We start from the raw sequence: 20,048 nt of genomic DNA on the forward strand, positions 1-20,048 counted from the left end.
GTTCGCTTATGCAAAAAGCCACTGTTTGTTATTCAGTTGTGCTGTTTGAGCTCAACTCAACTTTATTCATAGCGCACTTACAAAGCAACCACATCCGCATACAAAGTGATGTACAAAAAGAGGACAAAGCAATAAATGAAGTACCAACAGTAAAACAGCGATTTATGTGTTTTAAAATGTTTAATATGAGTTTGGAAGATGGACAGAGAAGGGGCTTGTTTAATGTTTAACGGGAGGTCATTCTAAAGGAAGGAAGCAGGAACAGATAAATCTGGATACTAGTGATAGACCCATATGCTTTTTTTCAGGGCCAATACCGATTATTGGTCGTCATGTTGGCCGATAACCGATATTTGAAGTCGATATTCATTCGTTGAAAAAAAGTAGTGAAATGGTGTAAACATTTGGAAAACTAAAAACTCCTAAACCTGACTTAGTTTAAATGCCTTTAAGGTCATATTTATTAAACAACTTTCGTGATTTACATGTTAGAGGGAGAGTTTTTTGGTTTTTTTAGATCTTGGAAAATGGACAACTTAGTTTTAAAAGTCTAACAAAAAGTGCACGTACTGATTGGCTGCAAACCACTGCACAAGGAACCAATCAGATGGTGCTGTGGGCGGGTCAATCTGCTTCTGCAGGCAGGGCCACCAGCATGGCAGAGAGAGGGAGAGAGAGAGAGAGGGGGGGATAGATCGATCTATCTTTATCGGCCTTGAAAGTTAAAAAAAGGACAATGCCGATAATCGGCAAAATGCCAAATATCGGCCCCGATAATCGGCCCGGCCGATAATCTATCTATCGCTACTGGATACCCTCTGATCTCTGTCTGGTCTCGGGACCTTATAGGCGGTTGAGTAAAGACTGGCTGACTCCAAAATAAAGCGCATTCCTCACACGCATCGTGTATAGCAAGCAAATGCAAAAAGTCTACACACCCTAACTGAGGTCTTCTTCTTCTCAGATGTAAATGAGTGCTGGCAATACCCGGGTCGTCTTTGCGCCCAAACCTGCGAGAACACTCCGGGCTCCTATCAGTGCTCGTGCACAACCGGCTTCCACTTATCCAGCGATGGCAATAAGTGTGAAGGTGTGTGTATTAATGGTTGCTAAAGTAGGCGTGTGCATGCGTTCGTACATGTCGGTGCATGTCAGTGTATTCTTTTTTTTTTTTTTTCTGCGGGTTTAAGGTGTGCAAGCATGTCTGTGTGTGTTTGTGGGCTGGACCTTTCATATTCCTACTTCTGGTCCAGTGAACAGCGCATTATTGACATGGTGACACGGTAGAGTTGACTGTATTAGGTTATGCCTTCAAGCGTGTGTCAAAAAAAGAGCCTAATTGGCTTCATAGCAACATTACTCCTTTATTGTTAGGATAGAAACACTGAAAAGGCTTTGATCAGACAGATTCCGACAGTAATGAGCTTGAATCTTTCATCTCCAGATGTGAACGAGTGTTTGTCTAGCCCGTGCAGTCAGGAGTGTGCCAACATCTACGGCTCGTACCAGTGCTACTGCAGACAAGGCTACTACCTGCGGGAGGACGGGCATACCTGCGACGGTGTGCCAAACTCATTTTCAAAAATAACATATTCACGCCATGCCAGTGTGGTCATCATCATTTTGACATGATTTATCTCCACCTTGCTTGCCAGATATCGATGAGTGTTCCCAAAGCATCGGCCATCTGTGCACTTATAAATGTGTCAACGTTCCTGGCAGTTATCAGTGTACGTGTCCGGAATCCGGATACACTATGTCACCGAATGGACGCTCATGCAGAGGTGAAAGCATGCAGAATATAGAGTTTGCAGTTACATTAAGATGGATCGTTAAATATTTATTAGATCTTCTTAGTGATTTGATTTATTTACATCAGTTTCCTCGTACGATTAATTTCTGTCTTATAGATATTGACGAGTGCGCCACCGGGGCCCATAACTGCTCTCTTGCCGAAACCTGCTACAACATCCAGGGGGGCTTCCGTTGTCTTTCTCTCAGCTGCCCGCCAAACTACCGCAAAGTGTCCGATACGTGAGTATCCTAATAATCCGATTCGTACACAAGCCTCCGTTCAGGAAGGTTTCAATGTGGTCATTAATAACATTGGCCACCAGCAAATTTTAATCAGAGGTGGCTTAATGTGTTTCTCTAAATGTATTTTTGTTAATGATTTAAAAAAAAAAATCTCTTAATATTTTTTCTAGCTCGTTAAAATTTTGAGCTATTAATTTGGGGTTTTTAGTTTGACCTATAAAAGCGTGACCAATAAGAATTTTTAATTTAATAGCGATGACCTTTGGCGAACCTAACACCTCAATTGTGAATGACTATATATTCTTGTTTGTAGTTATCATCTTGAAAACCATACGTGCTAAAGCAAACTTTTTTAGTGGCGGGCCACAATGGGTTCTAAAATTTGACAGAGGGGCCGGACCAGGAGCAGATGGATGGAGTATTTCGGTAACCTCACCTCATCGTAGAAAAAACATACATTTAATTTTAAATGAAAGTGAACAAAAGCATTACAACAATTTATACGTCTTTGAAAAACCACAGTATTAAGAAAATAAAACATTAACAAGGTTAATTAATTTATTTTTTTTCCAAGTTCGGCGGACCGGCTTAAAACGTTTAACGGGCCGCATGTGGCCCCTGGGCCGTAGTTTGCCCATCACTGTGCTGGAGGAAAACGGGCAGTTTTTTCCAGAATCAGTGGGAAAAAAATATTTAGAGTTTACATGCGACTCTGATTTTAAAAAATAATGAAAAAAGAGTCCAAAATTGTTGACCGGTGTAATTTATGTGAGATGTTTTCAAACGGGAAATAAACTCTAAACATGCACAGACCAGCTATAACTTTAGCCGTTTGCACATTACAGAGCAATTCCTGCCATGCACAGTTAATCATTTTTCTTGTGCCACTGAGAGAAGCGCTTTGTGAACAATAGTGACTTAAAGTGTTTTTTTTATTGTGGTTGTCGTTTTTTTTCTGCGACGTCTAACTACACGACATCACACTGAGAGTTGTGCAACCAAAATATTACACACCACTTTCTTTTCTAGACCACTGACAAGTACAATCACAATAATAATCGCTTTTGCTAAAATAATAATTTCCAGACAGTGTCAATAAAACTTGAGCTTTATTGTCATTGAAATTAAGATTTGAGCTTTCGCTTATCGAATTTTGCAAGTGGTCATTTTTGTATTTTTACAACTATAGATTATTTAAAAAAAACAAAAAGCGCCATATCCTTTCAACATTTTTGTTTTGGGGTAAATTATATGTAGCATTTGGTGTCATTTGAAGGCGCTGTGAGCGGATCAGCTGTCCCAACTACCTGGAGTGCCAAAACTCCCCCCTGAGAATCACCTACTACTACCTCAGTTTCCAGTCCAACATCGTCATCCCCGCTCAGATCTTCCGCATCGGACCATCGCCCGCCTACTCGGGCGACAACGTCATCGTCAGCATCACGGAGGGAAACGAGGAAAGCTACTTCAGCACCCGCAAGCTAAATGCCTACACGGGCGCCGTCTACTTACACAGACAGGTTGAGGGCCCGAGGGACTTCCTGATTAATGTGGAGATGAAGCTTTGGAGGCAGGGGACCTTCACCACGTTTCACGCCAGGATTTACGTCTTCATCACAGCCAACTCACTGTAACGGTTGGAGATTCTCCGCAGGCCAACGTGGACCTTTAAGATGCTTTCGTGTCATTTCATAAACAAGCCACTATCTGTGAATTGTCTTCTTGGCGTCCTATCAAAAAGAACAGAACATCAGTGAACGTCAAAAAGAGTTGGTTACCAAACAAACATAATGCCGCAAGTATGGATTTTTATTTCATTGGTTTAATTATCTTGTCATTCTAAAATTTTTCGCTTTATTCAAATGTCTTCTGCAACATACTCTGGCGTCAGTTTATCAAATTCAGTAATTGTTTTGTTTGATAAATGGCGTCAGAAATATTTCTGGGCCTCAATGAACACCAAAGCACTGCTGCCTGTAATTTTTTTCGGAAGTATTTTTCGAAACTCCGTATAGTGTTTTTTTTTTTTTATATCCCTGTATTATATATTCGGTTGTATGTACGAAAATGGATGTATTATAATTTTATACTAAATACATAAACTGCCAAGTATTAAAGTGAATACCAATGTAGATTTGTGATGAAATATGTTTATTTGGGTCAAGAATTTGTGGAGAATTTTTTGTATGTTGCATTTTTATCTTATTTTATACATCTATGGTTGCAGGTTTGCAGGGGAGCTGGGTCCTATCCCAGCTGACTTTGGGCAGGAGGTGGATAGTTCTAAAGTAATAATTCACAAATATATTTACTGTATGAGTTATTCACTCAATCTGCTTATATTTGGTTTTGATATGAAAAGAGTTCCACTCCCATCGACAGGCCGATTACAGTGCAGCCTAAATTTTTGGTTTAAGATTAATCAAGAAAAGTCAACCTTCCAGGTATTTCTGTGCCTTTTCATTCTCCAATTACACGCTTGTGGTCATCTGCCACCCACCACCCACCAAATCCCAGAGTTCACTTCACCCCCGAGTCCTCCTGTAATCATCGGAAGGGGTGTGTGTGTGTGTGTGTGTCGCTCAGTGACAGCAGTATTGATGCATCCTACACATCCAAACAGAGCCGCTGGCCAGTTTTCTGCTCGCTCGGATGAATTATAACGGTGAAGGTCATTCACGCAAAAGATAGTGATTTGTGTCATTTTGGCACTAATTTTAGTTTTGGGAAGCGTAACAGCTGCTAGGTTGCACAGTTAGCAGAAAGGCAGTCAATGCAACTCTTGACTTTGACACATTCCCCCTGGCATAACTCACACTAATAGCTACATGTGCACTTGTGACTGTAGCCTTCAGTGACTGCGATTCTATTGGCGGAATGTAGGATGTTGTATACGGCCTCACTTGTGATGACTGACATCTCTTTCCCCTAATTAGCTTTATCTGCTCTCCAAGATTAGGTGGAGCTGTGTTCCCGGGACAGTGAATCATACACCCCTGACAGGAAGATACATACATCCATTAAGGCTTGAGGACATGTACAGGAAGTTTGGAAATGACCCACAGAGATTGAGAGGTACTCTTGACCCACTGTGTGTGTCATTTGTGTTCTAAGAGGCCCCTTTGGCAAAAACTCCAGCAGTTGCTCATATTCATATATGTATGAGTGCGGGCAGTCAAGGCCTTCAAGACTGCTGGCCTAACAGAATCAAGAAATCATGAGCATATTCTTCACTTTGATGTCCTATTAGAACCTACTGTCGCATTTTTAGGTGAGAGTTTTTATCCAATCAGAATTCAGCTAGCTGGTGTTGCCAGGCAGATTTCATAATACCAGTAACTCGCACTATTCGTCCGAGGCCTTCAGATACAATCTTGCGGGCAACTCTTCTGACAAAGTCAATGAGATTTCAGATTTGATAGACAGTTGCGATAGCCAATCAGATGACGAGTTGGTTTCAGTGAGCCTTCTCGCTGGCCTTCTTGAATGTGATGAACTTGTTTTGTGATTGGATACTCACTCGTGAGGGGGTAGCGCTATGCGGAATCAACACACCCGGAAGTCGTAGCTGATGACCGTTTGAAAAAAAAAAATAATATATATATATATATATATATATATATATATATATATATGTATATATATATATATATATATATATATATATATATATATATATATATATATATGTATATATATATATATATATATATATATATATATATATGTATATATATATATATGTATATATATATATATATATATATATATATATATATATATATATATATATATATGTCTTTGAAAAAACACAGTATTTAGAAAATAAAACCTTAACAAGGTTTATTTAATTTTTTTCAAGTTCAGCGGGCCGGATTAAAACGTTTAAGGGGCCACCCCCGGGCCGCAGTTTGCCCAACCCCGGGCTAAAAGGCGGGAAAAATATGGATTTAATTGCAGATACACTTGCGCGGCCATTTTCAAGACGGACCTTTCGAGAGATGCTAGATCGTCCAACACAGTAAGTGTGTTTCTGTCTACTATTTCTTCCATATATGATCGTATTTTGGACTGAGGTGGTGTAAGGATGGAGTGTGATGATGTAAGTGAGGAGGTGGTGTCATCAGAGGCGCGCTCGTCTTTGATAGCTCAGGTGGTCATTACCTGAGGGAAAAGAGAGAGTTAATGGGCATTCTGAGCACCTGACAAGCACGGGCTCGAGCTTAGTCTGCCACAAGCGGTGGGAAATATGCATCAGTACACTGGGCCGGGCCCCAATAACAACAATGCGTGCCTCTCGCCGCACCAAGTCAGCCTTAATGTGAAAAAATGTGACAGATTTTTAACAATTAACTCTCTATCACACCTACATTCTCCCTTCCTTGCTCGGGCGAGGTGATGAAACTCAAAACGGGTTTGTCTACTTGTTAAGGAGTTTTAGATGTTTGACCACTAGTGACTCTTGGACATATTGGGTGTGAAACATATTCACTTACGAAGAGAGAAATGAGCATGATTGTCTTAAATAAAAAAAAAGGGAAAGAGCTCAGTAAAGTGAGATAGTGAGTGAGGAATTTGCCTGAGAGGAAAATGAAAAAAAAAAAAAAAAAAAAAAGGTATGCGAGATTGCCTGTCACTTATCACATTTATTTATCACATTTCATCACATATTGCAACATACTACTATTCACCTTTTGCGAATGAAATGAATCACACGGTGTATACTTGGACATCAGGGAGATTGTGTGGAAAAAAAAAAAAAATGTTTTTTGTGCTTCTGGTTTGACCTGCAAGTAAGTGGATGAGATCCAGGTCAAAGCATGAGATTTATCCACAAGGGCAGACTGGGAGGAAAGGAAGGCGCACCCCTGCAGCAGTGCATTGGCCTGCAGTGGAGGCGTGTGTGTGCGGGTGTGTGTGTGTGTGTGTGTTGGGGGGGGGGGCTCCCCAAGGCGCCATGGGTGGGGAGATTTATTGGAGTCCTAATCACAGGTCCACACCTTGCCCGTGTGTTCTTTGACCAATAGGAGCAGAGCAACAGTCCATGCGTTGTCTCGGGAACGTCCATTTTGGCGTCAGACATTTTTGGCATGTGGGACTTTTTCGCACCGCAAACTGTTTTCTGGTCCAGGACCTCAAAATTAGGATTGTATTTGCAGAACGGTGACGTAAAATGTATTCAATTCCAAATTCATTTTCATGTTTCCCTAATAGTTGCAACACCACTTTATATAAAAAAAATTATAAATCCAGGAAAGTATATTATAATTTCGTGAGAATCCAAACTGAGAATGTGGCATCTCACCAACAAGGAGATAAATTGCCATTCAGTTGGGTATCCATATGCACAGTGTCAAAAGGTTGCATCCCAGAGGTGTTGCTAACCTCTCGACCTTTCCTCAAGGCCACCTGCTGTTACATTTTCTTTCTAGGGCTGTCAAAATTAAAGCGTTAACTCAAGATTTTTTTTTTTTTTTAAATTCATGCGATTAAATATTTTAACTCAGTTTTATTTACTTCAAAAATAATTCTCAGATCTTGCAAAGCCAATTTCAAACACTGTACCATATTAGGTCTACATCTTAAGCACGTCATCTCAGAACGAAACAACTTTCTCAAGTTCCCACTTGCAAACCAGCGCTGCTAAATGAAGAAGTTTTGAGAATTGTTATTAAGGAAAATGACTCCAAAGATGGCATCTTCCAGGGGTGGGCAAACTTTTTGATTGATTTGGTGGGCCACAATGAGTTCTAAAATTTGACCAGGAGCAGGTGGATGGAGTGTTTTGGTCACCTCATCTGAGAAAAAAAAATACATTTCCTAATTTTAAATGAAAATGAAAAATAACGCATTACAACAAAATCTCTGTGTTTCACACACCACAGTATTTAGAAAATAAAACATTAACAAGATTTATTCTTTTTTTTTTTTTTCAAGTTCGGCGGGCCCGATTAAAACATTTAATGGGCCGCATGTAGCCCCAGGGCCGTAGTTTGCCCACACCTGCTTTAGTTCGTAGGATAAAAGATAGCTATTAAACAGTCTTTGATTCAAAATACACTCAATATATGGTGATTTTACATTACTTACATGATATTCAAGTAAATACCTGCGTCACAAAAAATATTAATTGAAAAATGTGATTAATCAATTAATTATGGGTTTTTCGGCGATTAATCGGTTAAAAATGTATTTGACAGCACTAATTTTCCTGCAAACACACTTATCCAGCAATGTTTATTTCATCAATTCGGAGAGATTTCTCGTCAGGTTATGCTGTTTAAAATGTGAAATATTTTAGATACTTTTAATTTAATGACCCATGCGGAAAAATTGCGAAAAAGAGAGTTTGGTCCAAATAAATACGAGGTGAAGAACAGATTTCTGACCTCTTGATATTTAACACCATTTAATTTTACAACCATAAACACACCGATATCTTTTGTTCGTTACACATTTTAGAAGGCTGTCTCGGCGGCAAAGGAATGCTTATTCAGGTGGACACGCCTGACTGATTGGAGGTCATTCTGGGGTAACCATCATCTTCAGGGTTCATTTTCAAGTTCAACTATATGCCACCAACGTCTTTTGGTTTGTCAGTGCCGAATGTTATAACAAGAGTCGTAAAAGTTGAGTCACACAGGTGCATGAGTCAATGGTGTGTTGAGATATTTGAAGTCAAATGTGAACGGCGATTTAATCTCCGTGAAAGGACATCAAGTGCAGTGTAGTGCCTCGAATCCAATTTTCTTTTGGTTCATGCGATCGCCTGAACACAGCCCAGAAAACGTTTTATGTAATAATAGACACAGTTCCGCCGAGTGCAAACCTTTGTTCAAACATTTTACGCAAAATTTGATTGATGTCAAAGTAAAAGATCCAGTCAAAAAATGATCATTTAACATCGTTTCCCGTTCGCCGGTGCCTGTCGCGCATATTTGCCGCTGATCCCTGGAGCTGCGCTTGAAAAAAAAAAAAAAAGGCTCCTCAATTTGAGCTGTGAAATTTCACAATATTCAGCAAATGAATTTGCAAGATGCAACAGGTACTGCTTTGCTTTCATGACTGTCTGCATACCAACGTGACCGCAGTCTAACTATTACTCTCTTTATCTACGCACCCTGCGGCTCCCGTTTTAAACACGCTCTGTTCTCCTTCCAAACAAAAAAGGAACAAAAATCCCTACTCTGGAAAACCTTGTCAGAATATCTACATTTCTTTGTATTTGTCTCTTAAATTAGCTCTATTTTTTTTTTTTTTCAAAACGGACTTTAATGCGTGTACATATGACATAAATACGAGTGCATGTGGTAAACTCTCAGGCTGACATCTCCTCAATATTCTTATCCCCCAAAACAAAAGCAACAACCAGCATAAATCATGTCATCCCCCCCCCATAAAAAAACAAAAAAAAAAACTTTTATCCGCTTCAAAAGAGATTCTTTTTTTAACAACAGGTTGATTTGCTGTTATTTCTGTCTAATTGACTAACTTGTCACTGATGTACACGCTGATGACTCACAAGCAACACACCCAGATAATCGTGTCTCAAACCAGCGGGAAATTTCCCCGGCTCTTCACAACACCTCACAAGTAGCCTTGGGAAATGCACGGGGGTGACCGTTTGCACTCAAAGCACCGCAAAGGTATTTCCTTCTCCATTCTCCAAAACAACTTCACCTGACATGTAGTCATTTTTCTGGCTGACACAAAGTGAATCGTCAAGGCACCGGGGGAAATTCTCATCATGTTGAAACAATGTCATAGCAAAGGTTACGGCAGGGAATGCGTGGTGAGTCCTGTGAGATTTGCGGTCAGGTGATACAGTACTCGGCAACTCAATATTTTCAGGAGTATTTTGTTTCAGTGCAAACCATTTCCCAGGTCGAGAAGATCTGATAAAATGGGGGGCCTTTCCAAGAGGGGCCTTCATGTCGCACATTATTTTGACATACAAGCTACAAGTGGGCAGGGGTGGCACTATGGGGTGGCCAGGGGGGGCCATGACCACCATCATGGAGAGGAGGATTTGGGCACCTGGGACTTTCCTGCCATTTTCATGATTGCAGTGTTCTTAAATGCCTTGATATACTAACACAGGTGTGGGCAAACTACGGCCCGGGGGCCACATGCGGCCCGATAAACGTTTTAATCCGGCCCGCCCAACTTGAAAAAAATGTAATGAATCAACCTTGTTAATGTTTTATTTTCAAAATACTGCAGTGAGTCAAAGGCATTTATTTTGTTGTAATGCTTTTGTTTACTTTCATTTAGAATGTAATTTATTTTGTTCTCCGATGAGGCGAGATTACCAAAAAACTCCATCCATCTGCTCCTGGTTCGGCCCCTCTGTCATATTTTACAACCCATTGTGGCCCGCCAATCAAAAAGTTTGCACTAACACAATACTTTTATATTCATTGCATATCTTAAGAAAAAAAAAACATAATTAATTTGTCTTTAGTAAAGAACATGTATTTCTTACAGTCAGCTTGACTCAAAATCCTTATTCCGACGACAGCAAAACAAAAAAAACATGACTGAGAAGTCAATGTTTGTCATACCATTCAAAGTCATGCTTTCATAATATATATTTAATTTGTGCGCTAATTTCACGCTAATTTATATCACACCGTATGGAAAGTACTTTGTTATAGCTCCAGCTGTTGTGAAATGCGCTATATAAATAAAGTTGTATTGTATTGGATTGTATAAAATGCACACATATATTAATGCATGAGATATACACCCAAGCAAAGCAGCATGATGCTTTTTACTTCGACCTGATCCCGCTTGTGTGCGTTGAGCAAATGTCTGGATATGTGTCCATTTTATTTCATGATGCCTGACTGTGGATGGAATGATAAACAATGACTTCAGTGCGAGTGAGAAGCATGCGAATGAGCGTGCATGTACATGTGTGCATTCACGTACTGTATGTGCACACATGTGCGACTGCATGCACGGGGCCATGCCTCGATGAGAAATTGTCACACAGGCCACCCCGCTGAAAAATCGCAAGCGCTGCCCCCTGCGTGTATGCCTTATATGATTAAAGATGTCAGCGTTTGGCATAAAGTTGCACCCAAATGCAGTGAAGCATGGATGCAAGGTGTACTGAGCAAAATAATTTATTCACAAAAACACTGACAGTGGTACTGAAAAAGACCCAAAAACAAAATTAACAAAGTCTTCCATAAAAAAAAAAAAAAACTCTGACCAGGACAACTAACAAAGACTGGAGGAACACTTAGACAAGATACAAACGGTTGGAGGGAGCTGATTGGCTAACAATAAGGACTGGGCTGACAAGCACAGGTGTACACAATAAACTAACAAGACACACAAAAAACACAAGGAACACATGCAACTAAATACTAAACCAAGACAGATCATGACCGATGTTATGAAATACATTGTTAATTTTCTTTCTTTTTAAGGGTTTGCAAATCTCTCCAATGAAAGATGATGCTATTGTATCTGTGATCACTATTTGTTCTCCTAATTTTTTTTTTTTTTTTAATCTTCTCATTTGTATGTCTCTTAAGACGAACGTGCATCCATTGGTGTATTCCAACAAAATATGGCAGCATGAGCGCCTCTGGCAAAGTTTGTATTTCAAGACGACTTAAATAATAAACCCAAGTTATCTTAAATAACTTCCGCTGGACTTGTTGGCAAAATTGATGATGATTTGAAATGTGCATGACTGACAGACGCCCTGCAAATAGGACACGACAGTATTTTTAATGTGTGACCCCCACCCCCCTCTAAATATTTGCCGCACTCTTTCTTCTGGCAAGAAACGTCTCTCTTTTAAGATGATTATGACCCAGTGTAAAAATCAAGGTCTAAAAAGTCAAGCTTGGATGAGTTTTATGTGGATGAACTCGAAACTCATATCAAAGACAAACTGCAAAACATTTGAGTGCGTTAGAGCAGCAAAAGGAGGCCGGACCTCCGTTCTTGGAATGGCCAGGTGTCACACTACCTGTTGTATATCGTGTCTGACCTGGATACTATTTGTAAAATCCGACTTTCGATGCCCACTTTGGCCAAGGTGCACTCGTTGTATTATGGAAACAGGAGGAATACTCAACAAAATTCCTCAGATAAAAGTTGAAGAAAATGACATCTTATGAATGGCGTCATTGTTTCCTTTCCTTTGGTGTTTCACATCATAAAGCTCGTGGAATGCCACGTCATCGGCGTTTGAGCTCGGACTCAAATCCATTTGGACTCTTTGTTGTGCAGTCATTCACATCACACACACACACTCACACACACACACACACTGGTTATTATCAGTCATCTACTGTGGCACTCTTCATCGCGATCAACACATGCAAAAGCTACACTTCCTTTCACTGAATCTGCTCGTTCTGGTTTCTCTTTTCAATCTTACAATGCACTCCCAACACTTATCAGTCCCAATCACACATGCTATCAGATGCCTTCACGGTTGCATTTCACACCCTTGCTGGAAAATATTGTCGTGTCTGTGAAAAACAACAGCAGTATTTGTTGAGCCTTTTGAAAAAAAAAAAAAAAAAAGTCCAGCATCTGGGCTCAAAGGAGTAATTCAGCTGCGTTAGTGGAAAGAGCCCAGAGTGGGTTGGCGACTTTTTCGTCTCCTTTGAATCCGAACAGAACTTTTGGATCAGACCTGCAGCTATGCTGTGACTGGTAGTTTGATCAAACAGCTGCCTATATGAAAAGAAGTGCTGTATCCTCTCAGCACCTGCGGGCAGTGTGAAATGAATACAGCCTGCCTGGTTTCCCTCTCTTGTGCACCTCTGGAGACATTTTTTCATAATTGCATATAATTCTGTTAGGTGTCCCCACTCTTCCACTTTTAAGTCATTTCTACCTTTTGTCATGCTGATTTAGGGTCGATGTCACTGATCTCACACACACACATCATTTCAATTAACTCATTTACGACCAGTTGAGTAAAAAATAAAATGACGTATTTAGCCGTCAATGGTATTGAATGAGTTAATGTGAGCTTTTACGAGTTAAAAAATGAAAAGAAATATTTTATTCAGAGAGAATATGGATTTTTTATTTTTTTTTTACCTTTTTTTTTTCGCTGACCCGTGAGATCACGAAGATAAATAAGAGGCTGAATGGAATCCTAGGTGCTTGGGCAAGCGTATATCCCTGGTTTACGGTGTTCTATCTTCAAGGTGGGTCAGGATTTTTGGCTGGATTTTGACTGACATGTTCATGAAAGTGTGCAGACACACACTCATGCCTCCACTTGCATGCGGGTATTCTCATACACACCACAAGGAGATGACAGTAGTTTTCTCTTCAAAATGGGGAGGATTGGTCTATTATGGGATTTTAAAAAGTCAACACTGCCAGAAGAGGATCACCATTGTGCAAAGATCAAATGGGAATAATCACGGGGCAATTCATGAAAATAACAAAGGATTTTTTTTTTAAATAAACAATACTCTTCCTAAAGAGATTTTAATGTCTAAAATAGGCGCACAATGTCGTCCTGATTTCAAGCCATTACTCATTTATCTGTGACATTATGAAAACAGAAACACATTCTTATGGAATTGGAATGATGCCATAATAGCTGTTTATGATCCACCCCAAGCCCACTGAGTTCTGCACTGCTGTTCAGCGCTCCAAAAAAACATGTTTGGTGCAGGCTGAGGCCCCCAAGGCGAACTGAGAGTCAGTATGCATTCCTTTCTGCCTGATTTAAAAGAGTCTAATCAAAAGCTCTCATCTTTTTTTTTTTTCTTTCTTGCATTTAGTTGATCAGAGATGAGCAGGAGACATTTGTTGATTGAAACTGTACTGTATGGCTAAGAAGTGCATGTGACCAATATTTGTCTCATTTCTTGGTGTCAGGAACAGTTCCACTGAGGTTTAATATATCATTAACAAATAAAGCTATTAGGTGTGTCTTTATTAATTCAATATAGAAGAATATTATGCAACAATAACAACAAAAATACTTGTAGACGGAAACGATTGTGTTCTTGTGGTGCACACAACAGTAACACATTCAACCAAAATGTGTTAGGAATCGCAAAAAAAATGCATTGTTACTACAATGTGAAAAAATCATTTAAGTCTGAATTTCAAGGCAAAAAACCTTGATAACATTTTAAGTTGGGCCATTCAATGACATGTTTTACATTTTGCGGTGGTGAAAATGGGCTTTTCTGCATTTCACAACAAGGAAATAAATGTTTACAAGAACTGCTGTCCCTTTTATTGAGGCCTAACTAAAAGATAAGCAAAAACAATTTTCATGCTTTGTTGCACTATAACTAATATTGTTGCCATCGATGTCTGTAATTTATTTTTTATATTTCAGGACTTCAATAAAAGATAAAAGATCTGTTTGCAATATTCTACCGAACAATTTCATATTTTGCTGCATTACTTGATCAAAATGGACATTATTGGATTTGTGGATGGTTTAGTGAGGAATTGCAACATAATACAAGAGAGCTGGGTCTAATATTTGGGCCACTTCCTGGATTCTTAAACATGCAGTACGCTGAGGGAGGTTCCAACCATCTGATGTAATCAGTTGTTGAGTGTAGTAAAATACATTTCAAATCTGTGCAATCTGTTTAGATGGTACATGTCACAGCATCAAACAAAAGCAGGCACGAACTCTGCGATCAGTATCCATTCCAAGAGATGTGCGACTTGTTATTCGATGACTCATCACGAGGTAAGAGGAAACAGCTCCCTCTGGTGGATAATCAGTGTGATCCATGTTGGTATGGAATGGTTCTTTGTTTACCCAGCGCTTATCTTTGGTTGAGAGTGGCAAGGAGAAGGAAAGTGAATGCATCGATGTGACTAAATGTGTGCCGCTGTGTGCCAAGTGTTAACAAACTCATCATGATTGACGAGTCACGAGCCAGGTTCAATGGCTTCTCATTTGCATTTTCCTCCTATTCCATTTAATGATGGCTCAATTTCCTTTTTTTTTTGCAAGACCTACTCATCCAGGACCCATTTGGATTTGTACCTGGAAGGCTGTGTTTTCTCTGTTTTTCTTCCCCTCTGCCTCATTGACTCTAATATGGGCTTCCTGGAAGGCTTTTCTTCAGACTTGTTCCCACAGGAGCTGACGACTTCAAATCATTTCAAAGGTGCGCATGATGAGAACGTATCTTTGTGGTCTCAAACAGCTGCGTGTGAGTTGATTTTCCTGGAGTCGCAAGTGTTGCGATCTTGGACAATCAAGGTCCCCCCGGAGTGGCAGCTGCATCTCCCAGACGATCACCCAGTCCACCCTTTCAGTAACTTTACTTTCTGTTTGTCACAGGGCTGTGCAGGTGCCCTCTCAGCTATCCATGGCATAAAAAAACAATAAAATGTAATTATTAGAAAAATACAGAGAAACTGATTATGGTTCTAGCTTTATGGCAAATACTAAAAAAATCGCAATTAGCATCTCATATAGCCAACATTTGTGAAATCGCAAATATCTTACTGAAAGGAGGGCAAATGACAGACATGCTTTCATGGTGGTCGTTCAAGTTTGAAATACAAAATATTCCTGCATTAAAGGGAAACGGTTCCCAAATGACTTTAGCAGTCCCCGAATTTGCCCTTCATTCTGCCATGATTTTGTTCTCGACAGGGGCGGAGCAACGTGGTGCATGTGGAAGATTGATTGCAAGACACTAGTCAAGATTCACATTTCACTGTTTGCGTTGTCAACTGTTGCCAAATCGTTATTTTTAACTTGTTCAAAGAAATGACATGTTTTTGTATGTGCATGAGTGGGAAAACTCTTGAAATATTGAAAAAGTCGTTATGATAAATACAATTCTGACCTGAAAAATTGACCAAAGCAACTGGGAAAAGTTGTAAAAAAATAAAATAAAATAAAATAAATAAATACATAAGTTTCCTGAGCAGTTGCTCAAGAAGTATTTTAAAAAATATTTGTTAAAAAAAAAAAAAAGAGTCCAAAACCTTCAGTTTATTTCTAACAGTGTGTCCAATAAGCTTGCTGGCAAGAATATTGTTTTTAACAGAATTCTCTGTTCAAATGTTGACATTGGACATTATAGTTTGGTTATTTAATTCTTTTGCCACAGTGGAGAGACGTCATTGAATGCGAGGAGGAGGATTGTTCTCACATAAACGATGGCTTACTCCTGAATAATGCGAGCTCCCCCCCCCCCCTTCTTTAATGATGGCTACGCCTCTGTGTTCAGACATTAAAGGTAACCGCAGGATTTATCTCTTTCTGGCGGGCACATATTTACTTAATTTTTTTAATTTATAGCTAAATACCTGCACACGTAATGACACGCGCATAGGCATACGTTTTACAAACGTACAAAGTACTTTGTGTCCTCTGCCAACTGGCAAATGCAAACACGTTAGACGCTTTCAATAAAAGTAACTAGGAAATATTAAATCGCTATTATGAGATACGAATCGACCAAGATTGGATCCGGTTGTTCCTCTCTGTTAATGGTGTCATAATAGGATAATTTCAAATAATACAATAATTCAGGGGCAAATATAAACATCACATTATATCAGTGAGTTTGCTTAAACTCACTATTATTGTTGCACAATGTTGTTATTCACGTTCGTATTTTTCAAGTCTGTTCCAATTTGCTCACCAAAAATATTTTAGTTTTTTTACAAAGTGTTTTCAGTGTCAAAATCACTGATCGGTGATAAAGGACCCACCTTTTTGTTATAGTTCAGAGAAACTCAATGTTTTTCACTCCAGAAAAAAAAAAAACATTCATTGAATTAATCAGTATTTGCATCAGACAAATACAAAAATAAAAAGTGTATGTTGTATTGAATTCCTTCACATTTTAAAGTGTTTGTAGGTTCCATACCCAAAAAAAAAACAAAAAAAACCCTCTCTTTTCCAATTGGCTTCTTTATTATATATTTCGTCCCTTGTTTTCTATCAATTTACTCCGGGGGCGGAGCTACATGGTGGCCAGTCAATCCCTTGTCGCTCTTTGGTCAATCCCACACTTGTGAGGAAATTTTGATTCCTGTGATTTTTCTGCCATTTTCAGATGGATGCAATATTCCCGTCATACTCTGCCACTGATTATTTATAAAAGTAAATCAACAGCAAGGAAAAAAACCCATTATCAAGTCAATTAAAGCCAGCAAAATGTTGCTTTTTACTTTGACTTTTTCCTTCTTGATTATGATTGTGATGGATATGTGTGAATTTCATTTCCTAAAATCCTGACTCTGAATGCATGCACGGGCACCCCTGGCACCCCTCACTGTGTTGTTATGTCACCCTGGCTACGCCACTGAAAAAATTCTTGGCTGCCTCCCTGCGTCTAATCCCTCTACGAAGCAATGGCCAACATTGGCAAAATATCACAGTAACGTACTCTATAGCACTGTCAAATATTCAATATCCGAAAGCAAAACTATGTTCATCACCGTTTATATGAATTCATCACAGGGTTAAATGTAATTGATGCCACATAACTATGAAAGTGAAGTATTACAACTATACATATGTCTTTGGAAAACAACAGTATTTAAAAAATAAAACATTAACAAGGTTTATTCATTAAATTTTTTTCAAGTTCGGCGGGCCGGATTAAAACGTCTAACGGGCCACATGCGGCCCCCGTGCCGTAGTTTGCCCACCCGTGTATTAATAGCATCTAGCTATGGTTTTATTACCACCTTAGTTGTATCACGTTGTTGAGGTTATTAAGCTACTGCATTTGTGGTCAGAAGTATTTGGCGCCGCTTCTCCTCAGCCGGTGACATTCATTCCACATCAACGGCTTGCCTCAAACAGCAAACTCTGGATGTAATGCTATGCAATGCTTACGATATAATCAAAGTGGATATAAGCGAGGGCAATAAATTTTCTGTGGATGAGCAATAAGTTGTGGGATGAGGAGTTGGGGCTTGCTGTGGAGGAAACAATGTCATCCAAGTAATGAGTTGGCTCCGAGTGTTTGTTATTTCAAAACACATTTTTCCTCTTCACGGTGTGATCGTGAAATGGCTTGAGACTTTGCTGTGGCACGTTTGGGATTTGTCTAGGGATTCCCACAAGGCAGCCAATCTCCAAGAAGCACAACAATCCTAAAATAGAGTAAGTGGACATGAATCTATATTTATGACAAATCTATTCGGACATCGATTTTTGCTTGAATGAATGAATTAAAACAGATTTCAATGAGAGATTGCTAGGCAAGCGCGACACCAAGGCCTCAGGTAGCTCAGTTTCCTTTACTTCAAAAATCATGTGCATACTTTGCAAAGCCAAATTCAAATAGCTGTACATCTTTAGCACATCATCTCAGAACAAAAGACCCTGCTCAAGGACCACTGGGCCTTACAAACCAACACTGCTGGAGTGTGGTGCTTGTGGCAACTGTATCTACGTTTTGGGAATTATTTCAAAGAAAAATGAGCAAAGGATCAAAGAAAGCATTAGTACAGTCTTTGAATCAAAATACACCTCATATCTGGTGATTTTACATTAATTACTCAAGTGAAAGAATGTGATTATTCACAATTAATTTCGGATTTTTTGTGATTGGTTACAGATTTAATCGCTTGAGAGCAATAATATATATATATATATATATATATATATATATATATATATATATATTTATAAAATAAAATACGAAAGAGTGGATTTTCACCGGCTGATAAAACGATGGTGTAAACGAGTTCCCTGTGGGGTATTTAAGATGAATACGTGGAGCGTTCCAGTCACGTCTGTGCTCGCTCTGCATTGTCGTAAGCATCCTTTTTTTTTTTCTTTTTTTTTTTTCAGAGAGCTTGCCACGGTTCTTATTGTTTGTCTGTATTTTATTCAGAATAATTCTTTTATTGGCTTAGTGGGCAACATTTTTTGTTTTTTTTTTAATTAGAGATGCAAGGAAACCTTTTTTCATTATATTTTTATTCCAAATCTGGCTCTTTTTTTTTTTATAAAAAAAAAATAAAAAATAATAATAATATGTAATATATTTATAGATTTTGTAATATTTATGAATCAAATATTAGGTTCACCAACATTATTTTCTGAAATGTCAGTTATAAATTGCAGAACATTGTAAAATAAATTGTAAAATTATTTTGTTTTTTTTAGATATATACATGATTTGGCGCTTGTAGCGTAAGAGACAACTCTTGACTGTTTTTGACAAGTTTAGTCAGACTGAACTGTTGTTTACCTAAGCCAGCCAGGGCATGTACTTTTGCAGTTTTGATGTTAAATCATCAGCTTGCCAGGTGTGCAAAGTAGGATGTAGCATCATGGACCTAATGGCTATTTAATGCCATCTACCCTCCACATGTGCAAAGACATTTACGCACGTTGGCACACACCTCGAAAGGAACGTGTTGCTTGCCTGTCAAGTCCGGGGTACCCGAGAGAAACTTGTAACGAGCGTGCGCGATACCAAAATATCAGCGTGTGCACTCAGTCAGTCAATCGCACTCATCCATGCTGGGATGATACTTCTCCGTCAGTGTGGCCCTCTCAGATTGAATTACTGTCATAGCTGCCTTGATGACTCTCTTCAGGTGATAAAAGAGGTGTTGATACAGCCACATCTGGCAGGCCTCGCGGATCTCGACAGATTGCGCTCTCACCCAAGTCTATGAAAGCGCCGACAGCATCAGCGCATGCCCCCGATTAGCCAATTTGGCGCATATTGCGATATTCGATTCGCTCGCTGAATGTGCGGGACTAAAACTCTTAATGTCGTTGACTAAACTTGGATGTTCTCCCAGAGAGAAGGATGGGTCTTTAGAAACATCTGCTGCTTAGCGTGAAAACAGCAGGGTTTTTCCTGAGCGTGTCGCCCCGGGCCTTGTTTTTGAAAGCCTTTGATTGATCACAAGGATTTAAGGTGAAATCCCGCGCAATTTCAAACAAATCATGAAAGACTTGCACGACGCGCCGCAATGATGCTCACCGCTGATGGCGAAGACACCTTGGACGGAGCGGGACACTTGATCTCATTCAAGATGTTGAC

General features: G+C 39.3%; 1 protein-coding gene across 4 annotated transcripts in view; it reads left to right on the top strand.

The window, feature by feature from the left end:
- The window catches only part of fbln2 (fibulin 2), a 29,043-nt gene extending 24,874 nt beyond the window's left edge, over nt 1-4,169 (top strand). For all 4 annotated transcript variants that reach the window (XM_088291924.1, XM_088291926.1, XM_088291923.1 and 1 more), the window contains 5 exons: nt 965-1,090; nt 1,445-1,561; nt 1,656-1,784; nt 1,911-2,034; nt 3,314-4,169. In XM_088291924.1, coding sequence (XP_088148050.1) covers nt 965-1,090; nt 1,445-1,561; nt 1,656-1,784; nt 1,911-2,034; nt 3,314-3,671 — 854 coding nt within the window. In that variant the 3' untranslated portion in view covers nt 3,672-4,169. The remainder of the gene's footprint in view (nt 1-964; nt 1,091-1,444; nt 1,562-1,655; nt 1,785-1,910; nt 2,035-3,313) is intronic.
- Nucleotides 4,170-20,048: the final 15,879 nt, after the last annotated feature.

This window comes from Idiotropiscis lumnitzeri, chromosome 3 (genome assembly GCF_059441095.1).
Source record: "Idiotropiscis lumnitzeri isolate Australia: NSW breed Sydney's pygmy pipehorse chromosome 3, RoL_Ilum_1.0, whole genome shotgun sequence".
NCBI lineage: Eukaryota > Metazoa > Chordata > Actinopteri > Syngnathiformes > Syngnathidae > Idiotropiscis > Idiotropiscis lumnitzeri.